At 46.3% G+C, this 27,850-nt stretch overlaps 2 protein-coding genes across 5 annotated transcripts in view; both read left to right on the top strand.

Annotated features, from left to right (window-relative positions):
• Positions 1 to 11: 11 nt before the first annotated feature.
• On the top strand, positions 12 to 20,493 carry LOC144615320 (pleckstrin homology domain-containing family M member 1-like). Of its 4 annotated transcripts, none has more exons than XM_081794741.1 (8): positions 12 to 149; positions 2,577 to 2,719; positions 5,884 to 5,972; positions 9,469 to 9,716; positions 11,451 to 12,077; positions 17,722 to 17,948; positions 18,878 to 19,036; positions 19,882 to 20,493. In XM_081794741.1, the coding sequence occupies exons 3-8, from the start codon at positions 5,925 to 5,927 to the stop codon at positions 20,004 to 20,006; spliced, it is 1,434 nt and encodes a 477-aa protein (XP_081650867.1). In that variant the 5' UTR covers positions 12 to 149; positions 2,577 to 2,719; positions 5,884 to 5,924; the 3' UTR covers positions 20,007 to 20,493. The 4 variants fall into 4 exon arrangements, with proteins under 4 accessions (XP_081650867.1, XP_078298368.1, XP_078298370.1 ...); XM_078442244.2 differs by having other exon boundaries at positions 15 to 149; positions 19,904 to 20,493; XM_078442242.2 differs by lacking the exon at positions 2,577 to 2,719.
• Positions 20,213 to 27,850, top strand: part of LOC144615331 (EF-hand calcium-binding domain-containing protein 13-like) — a 23,744-nt gene continuing 16,106 nt past the window's right edge. The window contains exons 1-4 of the mRNA XM_078442249.2: positions 20,213 to 20,333; positions 20,633 to 20,704; positions 23,729 to 23,872; positions 24,447 to 24,518. Of these exons, the coding sequence (XP_078298375.2) occupies positions 20,213 to 20,333; positions 20,633 to 20,704; positions 23,729 to 23,872; positions 24,447 to 24,518 (409 nt within the window). The remainder of the gene's footprint in view (positions 20,334 to 20,632; positions 20,705 to 23,728; positions 23,873 to 24,446; positions 24,519 to 27,850) is intronic.

Here is a 27,850-nt window from a genome sequence, read left to right as displayed (position 1 = left end):
GCGGGGCCGGACGCCGAACCAACGTGATGGCGTCAGGCGCCGCGAGCGCCGTTTCCTGTTGTCCCTGGCCCGGAGGCCGCAGCGCCTGGTCGGAGGCTTAGGGGCTGCAGTGGCCAGGAGTGCCCCGCGCCCCCTCCCCGCTCCCTCTGGTGAGTTAGGGGTCAGAGGGCGAGGAGGGTGAGAAGGGGACGGCGGGGCCGAGACGAGAACGGGCGATGGGTCACCAGCCCTGTCCGTGATCGCAAACCCTTGGTTGCTTTGAAACTGTCCTGCTTCAGAGCCTTTTCCCTGCCCGGCCTGAGCCCCGCACCCTACCCCACTCGGACCCGAGCCTTCAGCCCAAACAGCCAGTGCTGACCCGTCCCCTTCCTCTTCTCCACCCGTGACCCGAGCCCAGCCCTTACCCTCACCCCTTCACCACTGGTCTTGCGTAAGTGCAGCCACACTCGATCCCACGGTAGCCCACTTCCAACCCCTAGGACAGCCACTTCCCTCCGCCTCCCTCTAACGCATCTCCTTCTCACCCCTCAACCCCTTTGGCAATCCCAGTGCTCCACGCAAACCTCCTCGAGCCCCCCCTCCCCCTCCCCGTCTTTCTGGCTTACCCCTTTTCAGGCTCAGCTTTCTTATCCCAGCCCCCCTGCTCAGCCCCCCAAGGTCTGCTCAGCCAAAACACCCACCTCCCCCCACTCATTTAATACCTACCACTACAGTAGATGCCCTATTGCGCTTACCCCCCTCTTCTTGATAACTCTGATCTCAGCCCTATCTCAAGTCTTGTATGTATCTTCTTGCCCTCACCCACTCAACCCCTAACTTCCAAGCCCACCGCATACTTTCTTTCCATCCCCAGCCAGCCTGAGGACACTTCATTCCTGAGTCTTTGCTAAACCACCCCCCAACTCTTGCTGCCCTAGTTCCCACCACCCCTACCCAATCTTGTTAGATTGACGTCTTCCTATCCCCATTTCAACTCTTCATCCCAGCTCTGTGCCCACTCTTCCCTTGATGTGGTCCCCATTTGATCTGAGAACCTAGTGCAGTCCCCTGCCAACCCCACCTGCTTTCTCAGAGCCAGGCACTTGCCGAACACCTCAATTGAGGCAGGGCCTCAGATGGTAAGTAAGTGTGGAGGAGTAGAGATCCTTCTCCCGTGGGTCAAGTGCTTTTCCTGGATGTCAGGCCCCCTGTACCTGTCCTTAAGGATTGTATTCCTGGCATCCATATTACATTACTCGCGTTGGCTGCTGGAATGATAGGTATCATCCAAATACCTGGAAGGTGAGGGAGCTACTCATTCAGCTGGGGCAGTGGAAGCTTATCACTTCCTTTTGGGTGACGATCTGGAGAAACTCAAGCGGTTCCACTGTGTGGGGTTGGCTGTGGTCACAGAATCATGTCCATGTGCATTGCCCTGCCGCTCAGAAAGGACCCTCACCCAGTGCTCCTCCTGGCCAGAACTGGTTGTAGATTAGTCCCGCTACCGAATGTGCCAGAGGTGACGTTACATGTTGTGAAGAGTAGAGATGAGTGGATCCTGGGGACGCCGAGGCCTCCGTGGAGGCTGTTGAATTGCTTCCTCTTTTTGCAGGTGCTGGATCATTGAGTTTTGACCATTTTGATTACCCATGAACACAGAGAGTCAAGTTATCTCAGAGTAGCTAGACATTCTTGAGGCACCCAGGCTCCATGGTTAACATTTATAATCTCCTGGGATTTGGGGGTGCACATCCCCTCTAAGTTCTGGTGACCAAACTCCAAAGGATTGGCCACTTGACAGCCATTGTAAAGGACCCCAAAGAAGACCCCTTGTGTTTGCTTGCATTTATAGTCTCACGCCTTTGAGAATCGGATGTCCTTTTACCTTCAATATCCCCTTCCGTTAAGGTGTGATCTCTGAAGGGTTTCAGCCTGTTGGCAGCTTGGTGTAATGGAAGGAGTTCTGCAGTGACCCCACCACTGAGAAGTTGTATACCTCAACTTCTTACAGTCTGAAACGGTCTGAGCCTTTTTATTTTACTCATCTGTTCATTCAGCAAGTATTTTGTGAGCACCACTGTGTGCCGTGCACTGTTTGAAGCATTAGAAAGACAATGGTGAATGAGTCAGGCAAAGGTCCTGCTTTCATTCACTCAGAGTTTGGTCCTTGCCAGAATCTTAAGGGATCTGGGACAAGAATATGGGAGAGATGGGTGTTGTTGGATGGAAGGAGGGAGGGAGGAAAGAAAGATACCCAGTGTTCCTAGACCTCACATTTCTGGCCTCACCCACTAGCCTTTGGACTGGGAATCACGAGCTAGAAGTTGCTTGCCCTCCAGCTGATATTCAGTTGCTTTGTCGCCCTACCCACTCCCCCCCCCCCACACCCATCCCACCCCCCACAGGGCTCTTGTCTAGAAATCCAACTTTCTTCAGGTAGAAGGAGGTGCTGTTTACTCAGCACTCACATGTCTGAAGTATCAGCTGTCTTTCTGAATCAGAAGATAACTTTGTCATTTGTTTCCAGCTGAAAACCCTGACTCATCACCTGGTACAGCAGCTGGAGGGCTTAAACACCGGCCTGTTGTCCTGCATAGCCAGGTGCAGGATCGGAGTCAGGCCGTAGAGACGAGGCTGTCGCGGATGGCGGGGAAGTCTCTAAGAAGAAGAGGTTGCTGTTTACTGATGAACGGAGTGTTTCGAAAGTGGTGAAGCCAGGTTATCCATTTCTTCTTCTAATGTAAGTCTCATCTGAGTCCTTCTCCTCTTTTCGTTCTTCCTTAGTCTCTGGAGGAAGTGAAATTGGATGTTTATAGAAGGCCAGGCAGTATCACGAAGAGAATCAACCCCAACGATTCCTTCCTGTGTGTTGGAACATTTGAGGAGGGACAGCTCGGAAACCTGGCTGCCATGGAAAGGACCTGTGGTCAGCTAGTTGGGGCCACAGATCTGATGGGCAAGATTGTTTCTTGTCAGTGTTAGGCCTTCTTTGATAAGGTGGAGCTTCTGAAGAGTCTGTGAATAATAAGTTTGCCTGAAACTCTTTGAACCAAGGACCTGGGACAGTATGAACTGACGAAAGGCACAGAGCTTGGAATGAGAAAATTCTGTCCCTCACCTGAGGCATGTTTCTACTGAGCCTCAGTTTTCTCTTCTGTGAATGAGGGATACTCATCCTTCTCTCACAGGATTGTTTTAAGAATTAAATGAGGATAGAGAATGAGATCCTGTGCCAGAGTGAACCAATACAGAGGGGCAGAGGTAGACGAAGGGTGACTTAAGAGTTTCCTAAAGGCACACGGCACTCACCTTTTCTGCTCCACTGTATCAGGGATGTTTGAACTCTCTACTTGCTCTCTTTCTTCTGGGTCTCCTGAAGACCCACCCCTCTTTCGTTTGCTTCTTGGTGTCAGTGAAGACAGCTCTGAAGATAGAAAGTGAAACCAGTCCCATAGCATGGTAGATGGGGGTCTGGCTCACCCAAGGAGCCTGCTGGAGTGCTGACCTAGCAGTCAGGAGACCCAGAGCCCAGAGATCTCACATCGTAGATGGTCGTGGTCCTGCCTCTGAGCCATTTCCTGCCTTCCTGAGGCGTTCTAGAACCGACAGGCCTATGTAGGTAGGGAGCTTTGGCTTCCTGCAAGGAAAGATGTGCCCGGAACTTTGGCCTGACCCCCACGTCTCAGTTCTGTTTTGTGAATTGTCAAGTGGCAATTCTTCTAGGTTTCTCTGCACTGTTGTCCTTTTGTGACGTTCCCGACACTGTTTTAGGTCACAGTTGTCTCTTGTCTGGCCCTGCTCTGACCTCAGTGTCAGTTTACTTTGTTTTTTCAGCAGACCCTGACTTGGCCAGAGCACCCACTTAATGATAAGCCTCCCTCCCTCCAGTGAATATTATATTCAGTGAATTAGTTGATGAGGCCTCAATGGTCTTCCTCTTCAGATTGCTGAGGCCCAAGCCTTGAGGCCGGCTGAGGGAAGGGCAGTTTTAGGGCTTGAGGCTCTGTCTAGAAGGGCAGGCCCCCGGAATTGCCAGAGGGGATTGGATGCCAGGGTCTCAAAGCCAGCGAGCCTGAACGTGGCCTGCAGGGCTGCGTAGGGTAGCCTTGAAGAAACCCAGCCTCTAGGATCAGGCACGGTTTCAGGACCGACTCTATAGTATGTCCCCTTCTCCCGGTGCCCTGGTGGCCAGAGCATGGAGCTGGTCTCCAGCGAAGGGTCCTGAGGATTCCCAGTGGGTAGGAGCTGGGAAAGTGGTGGAGGGAGAGACAGTCTGATGGGCTGTGGCCAGGGGCTAGTGTTCCTCCTGTCAGTCTGTTGTGCGCTGACCAGAGCTGGTTTCGTGGGGGCCGTCCTCCACACACCTATCTGCCTTTGCATGTCCTTACTTAGGAAGGTCGGCGCTGGGTCCTGTTCACCCTCTGCCGGATCCAGAGGCCAGGGCTTGAATCAGAGCGTCTTTCATCATTTAGGGCCACCCTGCCGTTCTCCATGCCTCACTGTTCGCCTGTAAACCTTTCCTGCCAGACTCAACCCTGATGCTCCCTTGCATCCCGCCACCTGGGCCCCCAGCTGGAGAGCCCTCCTCCCAAGACTTCCCTGCCCCCTCCCCAGCCACCCCTTAGCCCTAGCTCACACCCGCCTCTTCCAGAAGGGTGGATGTCATCCTGGCCGAAGGTGGTAGAGCCCGCCACTGATCAGCCCTGGGATCTTGGGAAGTTCCCTGACCTGGGTCAGCTTTGATTTATCTGGATAATAAAAGAGCTCGCCTAGGGTGGTTACAAGGAATGAATGAAGCAATGTGTGTAAACAGTACAAAATCCATTCATCATGCCTCCATTTGATAACTTCTTTGGGCCATAGGTTTTTGAGAACAGAGACAGCGATGACCTATTTTTTGGTGTCCCTCCATGCTCGGCAGCGTGGTCACTAGAGATCTGTTTAGATGGGAATGTGCCTGCCCAATCCTGGTCCGTCCAAGTGGCTGGGGCGGTCCAGGCGAGCCAACAGCCACCCCCCGAGGCTCAGGTTGAGCCCCCCCCCCCCCCCCCCACCTAAGCCACCCCCGGGGGGGTGGGGGGGAAGCCAGTGCCCTGAGGGATTTACCTGTGTACTGACTTCAGGTAGTTGAGCGGACTCATTCAGACAGTGGCCTTTGCCTATAAGGCTTGGCCACATCCAACCGGGGTAATAGATACCATTTATCCTTAGTACCGTCAGGCACTGTGCTGGGCGTTTTCCACATTCATAACCTCCGTTTGAGACGTCTGCCGTGGTGCCCCACCTAGCATGCCTAAGTGGTTAGTGGCAAATTGAGATTCGAACCCGTGTTGTTTCCCTTTAGGCGTGTCCCTGTGCTGCTCCAGCTGGACCCTCGTGCCTGGAGGGGAAGCAGCTATGTAGCAAGAGGCCCTCCCTTTGGAAACTTCCTTCAGTTGTGCTTGTCCCTGCCGAGCTGGCAGACATCGGGCTGGCACAGGAGTCAGAGGCTCCGAATGTGAATTGTGAGCCCCTGCTTCCTGGTCCACGTGGGCTCTTGGCACCTCCAGCGGCAGCATCCCCCTCGCACCCTTAGTTCTGTATCCAAATCGGCCCCTCATTCCCTGCTTTTTTGTGCCAGCGTTTGGTGTGGCATACAGAGGCCTCTCCATGCCCTGATTAGGGTGGACCCACCCACGGCACATAGGATTCCCCACCTCCTGAGATTCGAGCCCTCAGATTTCTTCTCTTCCCTTGTTTCCTTCCTTAAAATCCACTCTTGGCTTTTACTTTTGAATTCAGAGGCCTTTGCATTGCAGTTTGAGGAAGATGGGCTGACCCGCTGCCTGCTGGGGGGAGGGGGAGAATTGGCTGGGGGTGGTGAGCTGGAACCTGCTCATCTGGCCGCGCCGTCTGTCTCTGCAGGTGTCATGTGATTCTCCGAGGGAGCTGCAGTGTGAGCGGAAATGCTCTCGGTGGTGGAGAATGGACTGGACCCCCGGGCTGCCATCCCGGTAGGCAGTCGGAGAGGCTCAAGGGTGGGGAAGGGGGCACGGGACAGCCATGTCATTGGTCTTCCTCACTTTGAAATGAATGAGTACTGTCTGGAAAGCGAGGCTTCGGGCTGAGAAAGAGTTATAGCAGAAGCAGGCTCTGAGGAGACCCTGCCCTTTCTAGAACATCTTATTGGTGATAGAATGGGAATTGATAAAAAACAACGGATTTTAATAGGGGCTGCCTGAAGACCAAGGATTTCTCAAAGGAAGTCATACATATGGGGCGCCTGGGTGGCTCACACGGTTAAGCGTCATGATCGTAAGCGGCTCATGGTCTTGCAGTTTGTGAGGTCAAGCCCTGCATTGGGCTCTCTGCTGTCAGAGCAGAGCCTGCTTTGGATCCTCGGTCCGCTCTGTCTCTGCCCCCTCCCCCACAGGCACATACATGTATGCACATTCTCTCTCTCTCTCTCCCTCTCTCTCCCTCTCTCTCTCTCTCTCTCTCTCTCTCTCTCAAAAATAAGTAAACATTAAAAGAAGGGGCAGCTGGGTGGCTCAGTCGGTTGAGCATCCGACTTCGGCTCAGGTCATGATCTCACGGCTCATGGGCTGGAGGCCCGCATCGGGCTCTGTGCTGCCAGCTCAGTGCCTGGAGGCTGCTTCATATTCTGGGTCTCCCTCTCTCTCTCTGCCCTCTCCCTCCCATGCTGTCTCTCTCTGTCTCTCAAAAATAAATAAACATTAAAAAAAAGAAAAGAGGGCATTAGGGTGGCCTGGGTGCCTCAGACGGTTGAGCGTCCATTTGGCTCAGGTCATGATCTCACGATTTGGGAGTTTGCTGCTGTCACTCCCTAGCCCACTTTGAATCCTCTGTCCTCCTCTCTCTTTGCCTCTCTCTCTCTCTCTCTCTCTCTCTCTCCAGTCAAATAAGCAAACAATAAAAGAAGTATATGACCCATAAGTCATATGAAAAGATGTCTAACATCAAAAGACTGCATACTGTATGACTTCATTTACACAAAATGTCCAGAATTGGCAAATCCATAAAGACAGAAAGTAGATTAGTAGTTGCTAGGGGTTGAGGGAGAGGGGACTAGAGAGGAGTGACTGCTCATGGGCACAGTGTTCCTTTTTGAGACAATGAAAATGTCCTAAAATTAGGTAGTGGCTGTAGTTTCACTATTCTGTGAACATACCAAAAATCACTGAACTGTATAGTTTAAATGAGTGAATTTTAGGCAATGTAAATTGTGTCTCATTAAAGCTGTTATAAAGAAAAAAAAAAAAAAAAACAGGGGCTCCTGGGTGGCTCAGTTGATGGAGCGTCCGACTTCGGCTCAGGTCATGATCTCACGGTCCGTGAGTTCGAGCCCCGCGTCGGGCCCTGTGCTGACCGCTCAGAGCCTGGAGCCTGTTTCAGATTCTGTGTCTCCCTCTCTCTCTGACCCTCCCCCGTTCATGCTCTGTCTCTCTCTGTCTCAAAAATACATAAACATTAAAAAAAAAAAATTTTTTTTTTTAAAAAAAAAAGAACATTCGACTTTTCAAAGAACATTAACATGAACTGTTTGGGCTAAGATAAAAATAAAACAGTAAAATATTTATCCATAATCCTATCAGCTAACAGTTCAAACCAGGTTTTCTGTATTCCCTCCCAATCCTTTTCCAAAACACATAGGTAATTTTGACATGCTTATACTATGACAGAACTGTCTTTATCTTTCCAAAGGATTTTACATATATGTATTTTATAATTGATTTATGTAACAGACCTTAACGGAATACTTACATGTGTCAGGAACCAAGCCAAGTGTTGAGGATGCAAGAATGAAAAAAAAAAGCAAGTCCTGCCCTCAGAGTAATCCCCCCGCCCCCCAACTCCTGTGCTGTAGGTCAGGAAGTATTCGTTCCGTTTAACAGATGAGGAAATTAAGCTCAGTGAGGTTAAGTGAAATGTCTGTAGTGACCCAGCTGTTGACCAACAGAGCTGAGACTAACATCTGCCTCTGACTGCCAGGTCAAGGATCTTTCCTTTTTTCTTTCTTTCTTTTTAAAGTTTATTTATTTATTTTAGGGGCGCCTGGGTGGCTCAGTCAGTTAAGCGTCCTATTTCAGCTCAGGTCATGATCTCACGGCTCGTGGGTTTGAGCCCTGCATCAGGCTCTGTGCTGACAGCTCAGAGCCTGGAGCCTGCTTCGGATTCTGTGTCTTCCTCTCTCTCTGCCCCTCCCCCCTCCTCATACTTTGTCTCTCTCTCTCTCTCTCTCTCTCTCAAAAATAAACATTAAAAAGATATTTTTAAATAAATAACGTTTATTTTATTTATTTTGAAAGGGAGAGTGAGCATGAGCAGAGGAGGGGCAGAGAGAGGGAGAGAGAGAGAGAGAGAGAGAGAGAGAGAGAGAGAGAGAATCTCAAGCAGGCTCCACACTGTCAGCACAGAGCCAGATACGGAGCTCAAACTCAAAAACCGTGAGATCATGACCTGAGCTGAAATCAAGAGTCAGATGCTTAACTGACTGAGCCGCCCAGGTGCCCCTAGGATCTTTTTTTTTTTTTTGAATTTTTTTTTTTTCAACGTTTTTTATTTATTTTTGGGACAGAGAGAGACAGAGCATGAACGGGGGAGGGGCAGAGAGAGAGGGAGACACAGAATCGGAAACAGGCTCCAGGCTCCGAGGCATCAGCCCAGAGCCCGACGCGGGGCTCGAACTCACAGACCGCGAGATCGTGACCTGGCTGAAGTCGGATGCTTAACCGACTGCGCCACCCAGGCGCCCCCCTACGATCTTTCTTAATGTGGACCATGCTCCTGTTTTCTTGGTGTTTTTATGGTTCTAAAGTGGCACTTGTTGCCTCTTCATGGAATCGTAGACCCCTAAACAAGGTGGAAAGCTTCACCCCTGCCCTAGATGGATCACCCAGGCTCCCACACCTGTAACTATGATGGAGCCGGTATTTAAACACAAGATTTCTATGGCTATCAAATCACTGAAGTTCGGTTTAAAAAGCAAAACAAAAGAAAAATATACAAATATCTTTGCAAAAAAATAACTATCTCTGGGTGGTATAAGTACGTAATTTTCCTTTTCTCCTCTATGCTTTGTCTCTGTTTTCTTTCTTTTTTTAAAATTTTTTCCAACGTTTATTTATTTTTGAGAGAAAGAGAGAGCGTGCGTGCGTGTGCAAGTGGGGGAGGGGCAGAGAGAGAGGGAGGCACAGAATCCAAAGCAGGCTCCAGGCTCTGAGCTGGCAGCACAGAGCCCGACGTGGGGCTCGAACCCATGAACCGTGAGATCACGACCTGAGCCGAAGTCGGACGCTCAACCGACTGAGCCACCCAGGCGCCCATCTTTGTTTTCTATGATTAGCTTGTGCTAGTTTTGCTGTATACACACCCACAGGTAGACGTGAGCACGTGTGTGGGTGTGCGTGTATTTGGTGATAAGCACTTACCTTCCAGGGGTCACCGCAGGATCTTCTAAAGGCCTGTGTTATGTCTGACACCGACTAGGTCATCAAGAAGAAGCTAGTGGGATCTGTGAAGGCGTTGCAGAAGCAGTACGTGTCCTCGGACACAGTGGTCACTAGCGAAGACGGAGATGCCAACACCATGTGCAGTGCCCTGGAGGCCGTATTTATCCACGGCCTGCATGCCAAGCACATCCGAGCCGAGGCCGGAGGGAAAAGGAAGAAGAGCGCCCACCAGAAGCCTCTGCCTCAGCCTGTCTTCTGGCCCCTCCTGAAAGCTGTCACCCACAAGTGAGATCAGCAGGGGAGGCTTTGCTTTGGGGAGGAGCTTCAGTGTGGGTGACCCTGGGCTCTCCCTCTACAGCTATATGGGAAAGCAGCAGAGATGCTCTGTGTTCTAGAATGGAGATGGGTGAGATAGGGGTTATTGTTAGACCAAGCCTCAAGAGCCCCTCAGCGCACAGGCAATGGCCTGGGGCTGCTCAGGCCCCTGGCTGGTCGCCTTTAGCAGGAGCCGCCTTTTTGCCACACCGTGGCAAAGTTGGGTAGTTGGAACAGAGAATGTGTGGCCTGCAAAGCCTAAAATCTTTACTAAGTGGCCCTTAACAGAAGAGGTTTGCTGACCCTGCCTTGGAATGTTTGAACATCTCTATGCTAAGTATTATATCCTAACAGGCTATGGCATTTTTTAAAGACGTGGAATCCAGATCATCTGAATATCCACCCTGGGACGTTTGCCTCTGCGGCCCTGGCCCTAACTGCCTGGGCTTTGGAGCAAGCAGCTGCTGGCACGTTGCCTCTAAGGGCTATTAAATGCCACCTTCAGCCTGAAGGTGCCTTGTCAGTCTGTATCTTCCTTTTCATGCTGACTGCCACCGCCCTATCTCAGGTTCTTACCTCACTCCTAGGTGGCAGTGGCTTTCTGATTGTCCCCCTTATCTCATTGTGTCTGTCCTTAGGTCAGGCAGCTGGTCAACATTTATTGAGCTTAAGCTAACCCGAGCTCATTCCCTGAGCCCTGTGGCGCACGCACTCCTATGGGCGAGACGTGCTCAGGGCACTGTGATGGTCAGAGGAAGGGCATTTACATCAGACCAAGGGTTCGGGAACTGAGTTGGGTACATGATCTTATCCCGAGCAGCCCACCCAGAAGTCTGCGCGACTGCGGTCAAGTCATTTCCCGGTGTAAAAACTCTCAGGCTCCCCAGTGCTAGCCTGGAGTTCCATTCACTTCGTTGGGGCCCCGGAATCTGTATCCTGACCAGGTTCCCAGGTGATTCTGACGCACAGCCAGGTGTGGGGACCCTTGCCCCACCTTGCCTCACCGGTTGGATGCTCAAGACCCTGCATCACCTGACTTTGCAACCCAATCAGCCACTCCTCCTCCTCCCCGTGCTGTAACGGGAGTGCTCACCACTCCTGATACACAGCTGCTGCTTCCCTACCCTTGGTGCCTTTTCTCTGTCAGTCCTTGGTGCCTGAGGTTCCCCTTCCATCTTTGCGGCTTGAAATCGCTCAAGGCCCAGCTCAATGCCTTGCCTGTGCCTAATCCCTATGCCTAATCCCGCAATGCCTTGCCTAAGGCATTGTCCTTACTGCAACCTGGAAGTGATTGCCTTCCCCCCACCCCAGCTCTACTGACAACAGGGTTCACTTCCGTGTGCCCTTGAAAGGTAGTAACCTGGACTGAGGGCAGGACCATGTCTGTATCCTGTATCTTCACAGCTCCAAAGACCTGGCACTTAGGGGCTCATCACATGTATGCCGGATGAGCAGGTGATGTCAAGGGCGCCTGGGGAGTTGAAACTAAAATGGCAATTATCCTGCATGACAGTAACCTTGAAAAAGTGGGGAGTTGTAGCTAAATATTTCTCAATTCCCTGTAGAACACTGCTATCTGAGATATTTTCCCAAGCCTGTATATACTTGCAGTCGTTATTACTGGCTCCTGCTCACCAGTGGATAAAATGATCCTCTGTGATCTGAACTCACTTCTTGAAACAAGCCTGTCCTCTCCACCCCCAGGCACATCGTCTCGGAATTGGAGCACCTGATCTTTGTCAGCACGGACGTGGGCCGCTGCCGGGCCTGGCTGAGGCTGGCCCTCAATGACGGCCTGATGGAGTGCTACCTGAAGCTGCTCCTCCAGGAGCCCGCCCGCCTGTGCGAGTACTATCAGCCCACAGCCCTGCTTCGAGACGCCGAGGAGGGCGAGTTCCTCCTCAGCTTCCTGCAGGGACTGACGTCCTTATCCTTCGAGCCCTCCTACAAGTCCGCCATCTTAAACGAGTGGACGCTCACCCCGCTGGCTCTCTCTGGGCTTTGCCCGCTCTCTGAGCTCGACCCCCTCACCACCTCTGGGACAGAACTACAGCGGAAAGAGTCTCTGGATTCAATTTCCCATTCCTCAGGCTCGGAGGACATTGAAGTCCAGCACTCAGGCCATAAGATCCGACGGAACCGGAAGCTCACGGCCTCCTCCCTCAGCCTGGACACCGCCGGTTCATCCCAGCTGTCTTGCAGCCTAAACTCTGATAGCTGCCTACTCCAAGAGAATGGCTCCAAGAGTCCAGACCGTTCCGAGGAGCCCATGTCCTACGACTCCGACCTGGGGACAGCAAATGCCGATGATTCAGACCCGTCTCTGCAAGAGTGAGTGTCCTTCCCCCACTCCTCTCCTCCCCCTGCCTTCCTTCCTTCTCCTCTTCCTCTTTCTCTCCCTCCCTATAGCATGTGATTGCCTGTCACTGAGCATTGACCTCTCTAAGGGCATAAAGGAAAAGGGGATCGTGGCTCTTCCTCAGGGACTGGAGTTGCCGGGACTTGTAACTGGAGGCAACATGGGGCAGCGAGGAGAATGGATTCAGGGAGGGCTCGAGCTGAATCAGGCTCCAGCTCTGCCCCTGGCTGATCTTCGACCAGTTACCTAATTTCTCTGAGGCTTCGTGTAAAATATTATTGCCTCTAGGGCGGAAACCAACGGTTCGGAGTTAGATATACAACTTCCAAAAGACGCAGTGAAGCCCAGCGCGTCTGGGTGCTCCGCTGCGACCTCCCAGAAGGCCTCTGAAGGACACAGACCCTGAATGAGGCCTGGAGGAGGTGGTGCACAAAAGGGGCCAAGCGAGTGAGTGGAGGAAGAGCACAGGGAGCAATGAACTTGACTAGAGAAGGGACGCTGGGCAGAGCTGTCTCTTTAAAAGAACTTTTTTCTATTTGAGTATTGTTGACACACGGTGTTACATTAGTCTCAGGTGTACAAGGTAGTGAGTCACCATCTCTCTATGTTGTACCATGCTCACCCCAGCAGAGCCTTCTTCGTTCAGGCCCTTTTTAAACACTCATTTTTTAATAGATTTATTTTTATGGTAAGAAAAAAAAGTCTACCTACAGTGAAACGTCTTCTCCACCTTTGTAACCATAATTATTAATTCCTTACATCTTTCTTTTTCTTTTCTTTAAAGTTTATTTATTTATTTTTGAGAGAGAGAATGAGCAGGGGAGGGGCAGTGAGAAAGGGGGACAGAGGATCTGAAGCAGATTCTGTGCTGACAGCAGAGAGCCCAACGTGGGGCTCGAACTCACGAACCGTGAGATCATGAGCTAGGCTGAAGTCAGACATTTAACTGACCGAGCCACCCAGGCACCCCCTTTACATGTCTTTTTCTGATGTTTCTAAATGCATCTAACAGATATGAATAGATCTGTTAATAACTGTTAATATCTGTTAATAGATCTGTAATAGACTTTTAAATGTCTTTTATATTTCTTATCTCTGCCCCATCCCCACAAAGCTATTATAAATATACTGTTTGATACCTTGTCTTAGAAGAGATCAGGATTTTTGTTTTGGAGCTTCATATCAGTTTCTTAATTTTTTTTCCCCCCTATGGCATGTGTTTCCATTGTATGAATGTACCTTAGTTTATTTGACCAGCCCTGTATTTCCTGGACACTGGAGTTCACTCTTTCTGTAAATAACCGTGTGTATGTGATCTTTGAATTCTATGCAACTATCTCTGTTCAGTAAAGTCCCAGAAACAGAATTGCTGAGGCAAAGGATAAATGAATCTACAATTTTCATAGATAATCGCCTGTTTACACTCTGTCAGGAATGTACCTGTGCCCCCTCGGCCTTGTAGGCAGAAGGTATTATCAAACTTTTGGATATTTGCTCATCTAATAGGTAGAACATGATAAACTTTTTTTTCAAGTTTATTTACTTGTTTTGAGAGAGAGAGAGAGAGAGAGAGACAGCAAGCGAGCATGAGTGGGGGAAGGGCAGAGAGAGAGGCGGGGGGAGAGAGAGAGAATCCCAAGCAGGCCCCTCGCTGTCAGTGCAGAGCGTGATGCAGAGCTTGATCCCAGGAACTGTGAGATCATGACCCAAGCCAAAATCAAGAGTCGGGCTGGTACGGAGTGAGCTTAGAAGACATCTGTGAGGAAACAAGGCCATTAGGGCAGCCATCTTGCCCAAGCAGCAGCCTGTGGGTGGAGGAACCTAGGCCTTTGCTCTCAGGAACATACACCTGCTTTCAGGGGAAAGATACGCATGCACACACCCACCACACACACACACATGCACACGGTGACAGAAATAGCCCCATTCTGTGTTTTCATGGCATTGATAGTTTTTTTTTCCCAATGTTTATTTATTTTTGAGAGAGAGAGAGAGAGAGACAGAGTGTGAGCGGCAGAGGGGGAGAGAGAGAGGGAGACACAGAACCCAAAGCAGGCTCCAGGCTCCAAGCTGTCAGCACAGAGCCCGATGCTGGGCCTGAACCCATGAACCACGAGATCATGACCTGAGCCGAAGTTGGATGCTTAACCGACTGAGCCAGCCCAGGTGCCCCATCCAGTTCTTCACCAAGCTTCCCACCACCTTAGATTTAATATCCATTGATGATTCTTGCCCAAACTAATCTATGATGGCTGCAGAGTGATGATTTTCCAACCTCATGACCACCTCCACGTTTATCACTCACCATCTTATTGTCAGGAAGAGCTCCAACCCCATCCCCGTTATGTATCTGTTTGTCTATTTATTACTATTAAGGACTCAGGGATTCCTATCTCTTTCACTAGATTATAATCTGTCCCTATCCTTATTTTTTTCAAAGACGCTCTAGGCCCAAGGTGGGGTGCTAACTCATGACCCTGAAACCAAGAGTCGCTCGCTCCACCAACTGAGCCGGCCAAGCTCCCCTGTCGCTATCTTTATTTGTGTCGATGGCCAAACTGTCCCAGACTACCTTAGAAACCATTCTGTATTAATTCTGTAGCTACGATACCAAAAGCGTAAGCAACAAAAGAAAAGATAGAGAAAACAGTCTTCGTCATCATTGAATTCTTTTGTTTCTAAGAATACCATCAAGAAAGTGAAAGGCAACCCACAGAATGCGAGAAAATATTTGCAAGCCATGTATCTCATAAAGAATTTTTTATTTTTTATTTTTTTTAATTTATTGTTTTTAATTTTATTTTTTATTTGTTAAGAGTTACATGCAAATTAGTTAGCATCTAGTGCAACAATGATTTCAGGAGTAGATTCCTTAGTGCCCCTTACCCATTTAGCCCATCCCCCCTCCCACACCCCCTCCAGTAACCCTCTGTTTGCTCTCTATATTTATGAGTCTCTTCTGTTTTGTCCCCCTCCCTGTTTTTATATTATTTTTGTTTCCCTTCCCTTATGTTCATCTGTTTTGTCTCTTAAAGTCCTCATATGAGTGAAGTCATATGATGTTTGTCTTTCTCTGACTAATTTCACTTAGCTTAATACCCTCCAGTTCCATCCACATAGTTGCAAATGGCAAGATTTCATTCTTTTTGCTTGCCGAGTAATACTTCATTGTATATATATATACAGTCATCCGTCATCCATCGATGGGCATTTGGGCTCTTTTCATACTTCAGCTATTGTTGATAGTGCTGCTATAAACATGGGGGTGCATGTGTCCCTTCAAAACAGCACACCTGTATCCCGTGGATAAATGCCTAGTAGTGCAATTGCTGGGTTGTAGGGTAGTTCTATTTTTAGTTTTTTGAGGAACCCCCATCCTGTTTTCCAGAGTGGCTGCACCAGCTTGCATTCCCATCTGATAAAGAATTTTTACAACTCAATAAAGAAGGACAAATAACCCAACTAGAAAATGGGCAAAAGATCTGAATACTGAATTTCCCCAAAGATATGCAAATGGCCAAAGAGCACATAGAAAGATGCTCAGCGTCATTAGCCACCAGGAAAATGCAGATCCAAACCATCATGTGTACGACTTGGCACCCATTAGGAGAGCTTTGATCAGAAAGACAGTTAATAGCAAGTGTTAGTGGGGGGGGGTGCTGGTGGGCTCAGTTGGTATAGAGCATGGTGACTCTCAACATCAGGGTCATGGGCAGAACCTACTTAAAAAAAAAGAGTAAATTGAATTAAAAAAACAAACAAGCGTTGGGGCACCTGGGTGACTCAGTCAGTTGAGCCTCTTGATATCAGCTCAGGTCATGATCTCACAGTCTGTGGGCTCAAGCCCCGCATTGGGCTCTGCGTTGACAGTGAGGAGCCTGCTTGGGATTCTCCCTCTCTCCCTCTCTCTCTGCCCCTCCCTAGCTTTTGTGCACCCTCTCTCTCTCTCTCTCTCTCTCTCTCTCAAAATAACTAAATAAACTTTATAATTTTTTTTTTTTTAAAGTAACCAGTGTTGGTAAGGATGTGGAAAAGCCGATGGCAATGTAAAATGGTACAGCCACTTTGAAGTCAGGCAGTTGCTCCAAAGTTGAAACTTGAAGTTACTCTATGGCTCAGCAGTTCCATTCCCTGGCGTATATGCCCGAAGGAATGAAAACATTTGTCCACACAAACACTTGTGCGTGAATGTTCACAGCACCGTCATTCATAATAGCCCCAAAGTAGCCCAAAAGTCTATAAAACGATCAATAGAGAGACAAAAGAAGGATTCATCACAAGGAATGAGATCCCAGTGGCTGCCACAACATGAATAAATCTTGAAAACATTGTTAAGCGAAAGAAGCCGGGCTCAAAGGCCACCTATGGTGTGACTATTTGTGTGCAGTGTCCAGGTTAGGTAAATCTAGAGAAATGGAAAGTAGGCTTGTGGTGGGCAGGGGTTGGAGGAGGGGTGGATTAGTGACAGCTAATGGGTATGGGGTTTCCTGTTGGGTTGATGAAAATGTTTTAAAATTGACCGCGATCATAGTCGCACGGCTCTGCAAACACACTATTGAGCTGCACGCTTTAAATTAAGTGATTGTGCGGTATGTGAATTATGTACTGTGAATTTTATCTCAATAAAGCTGTTACCAAGAAAGTGTTCCAGATTTGGCCAGCGGGTGCCCCTCTGAGCTGGCTCTCATGTCCATTTGACGTGCCCCAATCCATATTTTGAGCACTTTCTTACTTTCTAGCACAAGATAATTCAGACTTATTTTATACTCTTTCCTAACTCCAGCCTAGGAATCAACCTTTGTCCCAGAAGTCTTGCTTCCTATTTTGGGGGGGAATGCAAAACCAAGATTTAGGCATTTATCATTTCATTTAATCATCATGACAACCCTAGTAAGTGGGTACTGGCATATCTTCCTTTTACAAATGAGGCCCGGAGAGGTAAAGTATATTGCCCAAGGTCACACTGCAGCCCAACCTTTGAAAGCAGGCGATGTGAATCCAGAGTCCCCGCCCCTTGCACCTCCCCCTACACACACACACACACACACACAGAGTGTGAAAGTGAAGTTTATTTCTTCAACAAGGTCACTTTTACTTGAGTGACCCCAGTTTTGAGTGGAAACAAAGGTGTAGAGCTTATAAGACAGCCTCTCAGGAATTGCACATGGCAGGGTATACCCTTGGGAAAAGTCACATATCATGCGTCTGGGAGCGTGGGGTTGAGGGCAGACCAACACCCAGTGGCCTGGCCCTTCCTACGAGAGCACATGTTCAAACCCACACACGCAAGTACCAGTAAAGTCCAGTGCTCATCAGTCTCCTTTGCCAGCCTCACTCCCCACCCCTGTACCCAAATGCTGCCCATAGCCAGGTGTCCTTTACAAGAGTGAGAATGGCTAAAACAGGAGAAAACCTATAGATGAAAGGAGATCAGCCTCGGTTTTTCACTGTTGACGCTGGGCAGTGGCTACATGGAGATTCATGATATTATTCTCTCTTATTTTGTAAATGTTTGAAAGTTTCTGTAGTAAAAGAAAGTATAAAATGGTGAGAGGAAAGAGAAATAGCCAGGCGGGGAGCCGTGAGTGAGCCGGGACATTTGGCTGCTGTCTCCAGATTCCTCAGGTGCTCAGAGGAGACCAGCAGCACGTCTGGGAGATCCTCGGGACCACAGGCCCTCAGCTGCACCTTCTCCCCTCCGAAGATGATGAGGATGCTACTCATGTCCTTGGTCAGCTGCCTCGTTGCCATAAATGAGGCCAAGCTCATCAGTCGCTGTGACTTGGCCAGAGTGCTGCACAAGGAGGATCTGGATAGGTGTGAGGGCTACTCCCTGAGTGACTGTGAGTGCTGCTTTCTCACACTCCCGCCCCCCCATTCCTCTTCTGCTCCTGGTCACCTCCTATGTGGCCATCTTTCCATCATTCATCTTTCGAAGCCAAGTTCAAAAAGCAGCCCTCCCCGAGAAGCCCCTCCCAACATTCTATATTCCTTCCACTGAATATTATTAACTGAGCACTTACTATGTACCGGGAACTATTTTAGGGGCTGGGGACAGAGACATCAACAAAGCCCCTTCCTTCACAGTGTTCGCATTCTAGGGGGAGAGGCGAGTCCCAAACAAACACACAAACATATGAAGCACTTCCTGGTGGTGATAAATGTTATGCAGCAGAATAAAGCCAGGGGAGTGAGAGGTAACCTTGTCCTTGAAGGGGAAGTCAAGGAATACCTCTCTGAGGAGGTGACATTGAGCAGCACTGAATGAGGCAAAGGACCGGGTCACCCAAATGTCTGGGGAAGAGCATTCCAGGCAGAGGGAGCAGGCAGTGCAAAGGCTTCGTCCTCCTCCCTGGTGGGGCTAGCTTCCTTTTGCCCAGATTTTGCACACACCTGTCTTGTGCCGTCCTTCTCGTTTTATCTTGTCTTGTGGTCCTTTAAGGGGTGCGTCTTCGTTCTTGCTGAAGGCACCAGCTGCCTTTGCCCCAGCTGAATGTCCCTCACTGGGCTTTGCACGGGTCATGGCACACAGTAGGCGATCATCAAGTGCAGGAGATGCGGATGGACAGCGGGATGATGAGCGGTTGTACTGAGGGGCAGGTGGATGGACCGAAGGGCGAGGAGAGAAGCTAATGGGTGTTTCCGGCCAGCTCGCCCCGTCTAGCCTCTTAGGCCTTGTTCCTTTCTTCTGCTTCCCCGTCTCCCTTTCTCCTCCGTGTCCTTTGTCCCTCAGTTCAGAGCCCTCTAAAAACCTTCTTCTCCCTGTTCTAAGGGCTGTGCCTGGCTTTTGTGGAGAGCAACTTCAACCTATCAAAGGTAAATGAAAATGCAGACGGCAGCTTCGACTATGGCGTCTTCCAGATCAACAGCCACTATTGGTGCAATGATCACAAGAGTCACTCGGAAAACATTTGCCACGAGGACTGCAAAGGTCTGGCCGGGGTCTCAGGGTGGGAGAGGGGAGAGGATGAGTGGGGTCTACTCACAGGACTTCTCGTCCCACTCCAAGCCTGGGAATGCACCCAGGAGTGCCTTTGCTGAGCAGAGGATTTCACTAGTGGCTACGATGCCCCTCCGGTTAGGAGATTCTCCGGGGTGCAGGCTCCAGAAAGGCTCTGCACACCCAGTAACAGAGGACAGCAGCGGCCAACATTTAGCGAGAGTGTGTTGTATGCTGAGCACTTCACATGCCAGCTTCTCATGCGGTGGAAACTATTATGATCCCCGCTTTACAGACGAGCAAACTGAGGCTCATAGAACCAGTGCTGAATGCCAGACTGGTGGCCCTGAAGGCTCAGCTCTAACCATCAAGTCCTGACTTTGGTCAATGGCCTGATTGATTCGAGGCCAAGGGCAAACTCCCCACCTCAGAGCCACTCGTGGAGGCTCCACAGGTCCATGACTTTGCCCCTTACTCCCTCTTTCGTACTCTGATCAACATCCCTGCACTCTTCACCTGAAGAGCCTCTCTCATTAGGCAAGGTTTACCTCGGCCTCTGTGCTGCCTGTTTTGACATTTCCTTTCCCTAGAAACCCTCAAACGTGGCGCGAACCAGCATGTACCCTAGCTAGGATGTGTGGTAGTAAACATACATTTACTCCTGCCCCTCCTGCCCCCACCCCTAGCCACCCTTGACCTCTAGCAGCCATTGTAGGGATATCTCCATGGGCCTCTGGGAGGGAGCCCTTGCCTAATCTGGAAGGACTCAGCCCCCGGGGGGCGGGGAGAGCCGGTGTGTGCCTCAGTCTCTGGGACTGTCCTCTGTGTTCTCACAGGTATTCTCTGTCTCCCCTTCAGAACTGCTGAGCCCCGATCTTCTCTCAACCATCAACTGTGTGAAAAAGATTGTGTCTGGAGCAGGGGGAATGAAGAACTGGTGAGGAGGTCACTGTGGGACTAAGTCAGCAGGCAGAGCCCCAAGAAGGATGTAGTGACAGGAGGGGACAGGAGGCAAGGACTCCACCCCTTCTAACCATCTAGAAAAATGTGGGAGAGCGGCGGGCTTGGAACTGGGACTTACAAGACTTGGGATCTGGGTCTTTCTCTGATGTTGTATTAAAACTGTTTTGGACACAGTAGCAAAGGAACTTGAGTTAGCTGAGGGAGATGGCTTCGGAGGGGACAAGGTGTCTCACCGAGCTTACCCAAGGGGTCTCTTCTCTGGAAGAGAACGGAGGCGGAGCTGGGAACTGTCAGTGTGGCTTTCCTGACAAGTTTCTGCCTCCTCGTGCATTTCCTTCACTACTTTCTTTGTAGAGCAGTATATTCTGCTCCCCATTCCAGAGGACAGACTGTGGCTGCCCCCAAGTTAACGGGCTAATGTTCTGAGCAGTCACGGAGACTGGCTAGTCTCAGCCCCAGAGTCCAAGGGGCTGGGATAGAGAATCTGATTGACTCGAGCCCCTTGTCTGGCTCTGTGCTGACAGGATGGAGCCTGCTTGGGATTCTCTCTCTCCCTCTCTCTCTTCCCCTCCCCCCCCCTCTCAAAATAAATAAATAAACTGAAAAAAAATGTTTTTCTTGCAGAAGATGATGAAGTACAAATAGAAGAATTTGGACAAGTGGTAAAGGATATTCGTGATGCCTCCAGGTTAAAAGGTAACTAGTAAATTATTTGTGACTGTTAAATTTACTTTTATTGAATGGATGTCTTTGTGTTTTGTTTTTTAGAATTTCTAGTTCTGTTAATTTCTGCTTACCATGTTGGCATTGATCTGTTTTAAGGCAGGCAAAACTTGATTTTGATTAAAAGTTGGCAGCATCCATGATGAAAGAAAAATGCCTTTTTCTGGAATGGGGCCTGTGTAACCTATTTTAAATCCCTTTTTTTGTTGTTGTTATTTGTGTGTGTGTGTGTGTGTGTGTGTGTGTGTGTGTGTGTGTGTTTTGTTCTGGACTTTATGTAAAGTCAGATACTAGCTTTACAATTTTTCAGATATGAAAATTTTCTATACCATTTTTAGCCTCAGACTTAGGACTCTACCCTGTGTAAAGGCTTATATATTATAGAATTTCTCAGAAATCTTCTACCTCTTCCTTTAGTAGACATTCCTCATGTTCCTTTCTTTGGATTTTGTTAACATACAAGAGTGACCATGTGCATTTTGGTACCATGGCTATTTCCTACCACTTGACTTCCATTTTTGCTTAAAAGTTAAATCATAGACCTAAAACCAATGGAGATCATACTCATGGAGTTTGTGTACTTTTCTATTGGGAAAATAAGTTTAAAACTTAATTATCACTGGTAATTTATTTGAATAACATTCAAATGACTGTTTGGTCAATGAGCGCTGTCAGGAGAAGAATAACAACATAGGTATATGTTTAGGAAAACGGAAGCGGAGTCATTTCTGGGTGTAAAGAAGTAGATAGATACTTTTCAGATTTTTCATAACCACTCTGCCCTGGTATAAAATTTTTAACATCATTGTTTCTCTTTTAGGTTAAGAAAAGTACTTAATAATTCCCTGTTGACATATAAATATGTTACCTGGGTCACGTAACATAATTAGCATCAATATAGTATAGTGAAATAGATTAGCCGTGCTATAGGAAACAATGCATACAGGTAGAAAAGAACATGGGCTATGGAGTTTGATACATGGTGGTTTGTGGGTTTTTGACTTACCAGCTGGGTAGTCTCTGTAGGTCATTCTGGTTTCCTCATCTTTAAAACAAGGAAGCTAATAAAATCACGTTTCTCCTAGAGTTGTCAGGATCAACTGCAAAAACACATATAAAGCACATAATCTAATTATTAGGCACATACTATATACTTGGTAAATGGTAGTTAATTTTGAAATCAGAAAACAGAGTTCAGAAAGACTGGTATTCAGGACAGATAACTTTTTATGTGGAGGAAGGAAAAAAAAGTGGAAACTAAACCATTGAGAAAGGAGAACAGTGAAAAAGGAGAAAGGTGTAGTTTAGGTACCTGAATCTGGGAGCTGGTCATAATGATTGGGGGTTGACACTGGAATCTGTCAGCCAGTGCAAGAAAAGGCCAATAATTACAGGGAAGAGTGAGGAAGGGCCACCCTGGAAGAAAAGTGTTAACATAGCAGGCCTGAAACTGCTCTTTTTAGAAAAGTCTCCTTGCAAGGTTGACTGTCATATGCTCAGACTGTTCCCTTCATTACTGACTGATAAGGTTAGTTCACTGTGCCTGGACTATTTGTTGACAAACTTGGAGGGGCTGAGAAAACAGGCATATTGTGGATCAAGTTCTATGCTTTCCTTCAGTATACACACAGTTTTAAGGGATTATGGTCAGTGTCTGATCTTGTAGTTGAAGATTTTAGAGGTTGGGCAGGCAGTTCTAGGTATTGATGAGGATTAAGGATAGCCATTGATCTGGATGACTTTGGAAAGGAAGTGAAAGTTTTTGGAGTTGAGAGGTCAAGGTCATTCTTATTGTCATCAGATGATAATGGGAAATGGGGCTGAGGGAGGATTATGAGCAGGGTGACCAAAGATCCTCCAAGAAGGTGAAAGAGTGATCAGAAAGTCAGTAGATGATGGTGTCCGGAGGGTAGTGTAGGTCAATGACAGGCCTGAATCTCAGGGGAGGGATAGGTTTGATTGAAGGTGGAACTAAAATAGCCAGACAGCAGAATCTTAGGAGTGTTTCTCTGCTTCCTGGTCCTATGTGGAGCATGGGAGGATGAGCAGACTCCTCTTAAGGTGTCTGTGCAAAGAAACCATATTTTAAAGGGAACCAAGCTTTAGGTAAAACAAGCAGAGCTGATACAGGTTTTTAGGTGACTGTCATTTGCAGTTGCCTCGCTGAGATGTTAGGGGGACAGAAAGTGAAGCGGGATCGGAGGTACTAAGAAGCTGTGATTACTGTTTGCAGCTATTCCTGAAGGCTTAATAATAATAATAATAATAATAATAATAGTAACTTTATTGCTATTAATATGACACTTAGTGTTTGCTATATACCTAATGTTGTTTTAAGTGTTTTTCATACATCATATATTTAATCTCCATATTAACTGTGTGAGGTAGATAGTATTATTAAATTATTTTAGATATAAGACTACTGAATTTGATAGAGGGGTTAAATAGTAATAATTTGCTCAAGGTCAGATAGTTTCAGGTCACAAATCCTGGAGCCAGGATTTGAATGTACTTAACACTGCCTCCTTTGAAAGGGCTGGAAATAAAGCAAAATTCCAGATGCCAGAGTACAACTGGATCTTGGTAGAATTGAAAAGAAAAGGTGAGTGAGTCTTTGTGATACTTGTGTTTACAATTTTACATTTCTCATGATTCTGAAATCTATTTCACTTCCACCAGGATGAGTTAATTTTGTTTGCTACCATTAGAGCTCTAGTTTAAAATAACTACTTTGTGTCATTGCAGTGAAAAATTCAGCCATAGCAACCATTTTGGTTGTGCCAATTTTATATTAGCACCAAAGAAACATGGCAGACCAAGCATATTGTTTTGCTGGACTTAGAATTTCCTGAGGGCTGGATTCTTCACTGAGATTTCTTATTCAAGAGGTGATCATAACTCATGGACTACCACTGACAAAAGTCTTGAGTGATGGCTACTGTTGTTTTTTAAGTCAGAGGTTAGTTCAATTACCGAATCACTTTTTTCTGTTTCTAGAGTTACAAGACATTGTCTTAGCTCTTGATGGGCTTGAAGGTGACATGATATCTGGGAAGAACTTGGAGAGCTTTCTAGGCAATATTGGGATTAAGTCACCTGAAGAAGAGGTAGAGAAAATTCTTCAGTCAGATCTTGTTTCTGGTAAGCATTTAAATATTATTATCCATTTTTTTGTTTTGGGTAGGAGTAACTGAAGAAAGTGTGCAAGGTTTTTGTTCAAGCGAATAGGGCTCCTTTGAGCTAATATCTATAGGTATTTGCTTGTATTGCTGTAAATGTCCTTAAAGAGGAGACTTTCTTTTAAAGTCCTTTTTTACAGTTAATGAGAATACTCTTAGCAAGCAGGTAGAAATTTTGTGGGGGAGTGGGCTCATTGGTATCCACTCTCTTTAGATAGATCTTGATTTAGTGACTAACACATAGTTTGGAAATTCCAGCTCTGTGAATAGAAAACCTAGCTTTGCTGGTTTGTACCAAGTAAAGTTATTGGACTTACAACTTTCTTAGTAGGTTAGTTGCCTTACAGGTAGAATCAGAACTAGCATATCTACAATCTTGTAAGGTTAATTGCAAGGCACAGTGGGTGAAAATGAATCCCAAGTATCTTGTATGTAAAGTAAAGAAATTGTATGCTGGTTTTGATTTTCATATGAGCTTTTTAATATTACGTTTTCCAGGGATTCTTGTCTGTTCCCCTCCCCTCTCTCTCTTACAGATGACAACGTGGTGAATGTTAAAGACTGTATGAGGGCTTTGAAGGACACTCAGAAATTTTCCACTTTTGTTGGTAAGAACTTTATGGTAAAACTGTTGAATGGCAAACAACACAGGACTCATTCAGAGGTCACGTAGCCAAACATTATATTTGGTGCTCAGATCTTCTTTGTAGTATCTGTGCCAAATGTTTGTTTCATCTACATTTGAACTCTTCCAGTTATGGCAAACTTGATTACATTTGTTTTTCATTTAAGAATTTGTATTTGAATGGAAAAGATTGGGAAAATGACAAGGTTATGATGTTTTCCAATAGCTAAAGTAAGGACATTTTATTATATAATAATGGTAATTTTGAAACTGTTATAAAAAAATTTAGTGACCAGAAATGTAAGAGATATAAAGTGCAAGGCTCATGTAATGTCACCTTCTGGAAATATCCCTGTTAAAGTGTGGTAAATATCCCTTTAGCCTTTTTTATTTGAATCTATGAATATTTGTGTATTCTGATATTATTTAAAAATTAGACGCACTTGGGTGGCTCAGTTGGTTAAATGTCTGATTTTGGCTCAGGTTATGATCTCATGGTTTGTGAGTTCAAGCCCCACATTGGGCTCTCTGCTGTCAGCACAGAGCCCACTTCAGATCCTCTGTTTTCTTCTCTCTCTGCCCCTGCTTGTTCTCTAAATAAATAAATCAATTAATTAATAATTAATTAATTAAAATAAAATTACCATGGGGGCGCCCGGGTGGCTCAGTCGGTTAAGCGTCCGACTTCAGCCCGGGTCACGATCTCGCGGTCGGTGAGTTCGAGCCCCGCGTCAGGCTCTGGGCTGATGGCTCAGAGCCTGGAGCCTGCTTCCGATTCTGTGTCTCCCTCTCTCTCTGCCCCTCCCCCGTTCATGCGCTGTCTCTCTCTGTCTCAAAAATAAATAAAACGTTAAAAAAAAAATTTAAAATAAAATTACCATGTCCATAATATTCCACGACTTGCAGGTTTAAAGAAATTAACAGTGTATCTTAGATATTGTTCCATGTTCCATTGTATCATAAACAACCTCATTCTTTTTTTTTTTTTTTTTTTTTTTCAACTTTTTTTTTATTTATTTTTGGGACAGAGAGAGACAGAGCATGAACCGGGGAGGGGCAGAGAGAGAGGGAGACACAGAATCGGAAACAGGCTCCAGGCTCCGAGCCATCAGCCCAGAGCCTGACGCGGGGCTCGAACTCACGGACCGCGAGATCGTGACCTGGCTGAAGTCGGACGCTTAACCGACTGCGCCACCCAGGCGCCCCGCAACCTCATTCTTTTTAAAGACTGCAATAATATTCCATTTGGGGGATGTACTGTCATTTTATCCACAACACTTTTGATGATATTTGCCAATTAAAAATCTGAAAATTTGCCAATTTTTCACCACTGAAACATTTTGATGAGCATTGTTGTATGTATATATGTGCATAAAGTTCTCCTGGGGGATAAAACCCTCAGAAGTCACACTGCTAGACTGAAATATATGCAGATGTGAGATGTTAACAGCTACTGCTTAATTATCCTCCAAAAAGTTTGTAAAAATTCACACTTTTATCAGTAATGGATATTATTTATTGAAAATTCTGCTGGTAAAAGAATTCTATTATTGTTTTAATATGCATGTCTTTAATGACTAGTGAGGTAAAACATTTTTCATATGATTGTCGAATATGCTTTTCTTTTATTTTAATTAGATTGTCTTTTTCATATGAATTTATAAATAGCTCTTTTTTTTTTTTTAAATAGCTCTTTATATATAAGGGACATTAATGTTCTGTCTTGTCTATTGCCATTTTTTTTCTAGTTTATTATTCATCTTTGACTTTGATTTTGGTGGACTGCTTATTGCCATCCTCTGTTTTATTTTGTCAGTTTTGGTAATTTTTATTCTCCTAGGAAATTTATTTTATTCAAGTGTTTTTTGGGAATATTAGTACAATCCTATGCAGTGATAATTCTTTTGATTTTTTTGTGTCTGGTTATTTTCTCATTCTTAAATTTGTATATATATATTTGTGTGTGTGTGTGTGTGTGTATATATGTGTGTATATATACACACATATATACACATATATATATATATATCTTCTTCTAGATTTCCTAGCAGATCTTTTAATTATCTCTCTTTTTAAAGCTCTACATCTTAGATTTATCTTTAGTGTTTCTATTTGTAGTAAAAAAAAAATTCTGCTTTTATCTTTAGGATGTCCTTTCTATTGTTCCCTTTTGTCCATTTTGTAGTTTTTCTAAGTTGTTTAAATTATGAACTTACTTTTTTCTTCTTACTGAGAAATAAATGTTTAAGACTATCAATTTTCATTTCAGTAAGACTTTGGTTTATCAAAGTCTTTATTCTTGTTTTTTTCTAAGCATATTCAGTTGTATTTTGATTTTCTCCTTGATGTAAGAGTTGCCTAAGAGAAAAACCTTAAATTTGAAAGCAATTATTTGAAAAATTTTAAATGAATTTAAAAATTTTAAATTTGAATTTGAATTTCATTATTGTCCTCTCTTTGTTGTTTATTTTTAGTTTACTGTGGTCAGAGAATGAGGTCTATAGTAGAGGATTTGATAGTTTCTGTGTTAATTAGATACGGAGTTTTTTCGATTTTTACATGTTTATTTAAAAACCGCATTAGGGGTGCCTGGGTGGCTCAGTTGGTTGAGCGTCCGACTTTGGCTCAGGTCATGATCTCGCGGTTTGTGAGTTCGAGCCCCGTGTCGGGCTCTGTGCTGACAGCTCAGAGCCTGGAGTCTGCTTCAGATTCTGGGTCTCCCTCTCTCTCTGCCCCTCTCCCACTCATGCTCTGTCTCTCTCTGTCTCAGAAATAAACATTAAAAAAAAATTAAAAAAACACATTAGTGGGCTTCAGGGACAGGCTAATCGTAAGGGACACTCATCCTACTGTTTGTCTTGGAAATCCTTATGACTCTTTGAAGCAGCGCATTCCATAATTTTTGGACAGCTGTAGAACTAGTCAATTGTTCCACATATTTGATGGAAATCCTGCCTTATAATTCCATTCCCAAACTTAACATTTGGACTCTTCCCCGTCAGTAGCCCTCCAGGGATGGGAGGAGAGCTCTTATATTTTCTTTCTTTTATGTTGAATCATCTTTTCTCTGGACTCAGATTTCCTTTCAACCATTCCTCACATGGCCTATTTTTGAAACTTCTTACCAATGACTAATGACTAACTCATGGAACAACATAATATATTAAATTATACTTTCACATAAATTAGCTAATTTTAAAGTAATTTATTATATATTTCTCTTAATGAATTCTGAAAGATTATTTTTTTAGACATGTACTTTAGAAATGTGAAGAGGTTTTTGTTTGTTTTAATTAAGGGGGGGGTGGTCAGTCA

This window comes from Panthera onca (genome assembly GCF_046562875.1).
Source record: "Panthera onca isolate mPanOnc1 chromosome E1 unlocalized genomic scaffold, mPanOnc1 haplotype 2 h2.Chr16_ul_11, whole genome shotgun sequence".
NCBI classification, from domain to species: domain Eukaryota; kingdom Metazoa; phylum Chordata; class Mammalia; order Carnivora; family Felidae; genus Panthera; species Panthera onca.
The sequence above is the reverse complement of the archived record's forward strand: the minus strand, read 5'-3'. Positions and strand labels throughout refer to the sequence as shown.

Coding starts and splice junctions, on each gene's coding strand:
- LOC144615320 (XM_078442242.2), top strand. CDS start 5,925: ATGCTCTCGGTGGTGGAGAATGGACTGGACCCCCGGGCTGCCATCCCG. Junction 12,078..17,721: donor TCAGACCCGTCTCTGCAAGA/GTGAGTGTCCTT, acceptor TGCTGTCTCCAG/ATTCCTCAGGTGCTCAGAGG. Junction 17,949..18,877: donor GGGCTACTCCCTGAGTGACT/GTGAGTGCTGCT, acceptor CCCTGTTCTAAG/GGCTGTGCCTGGCTTTTGTG.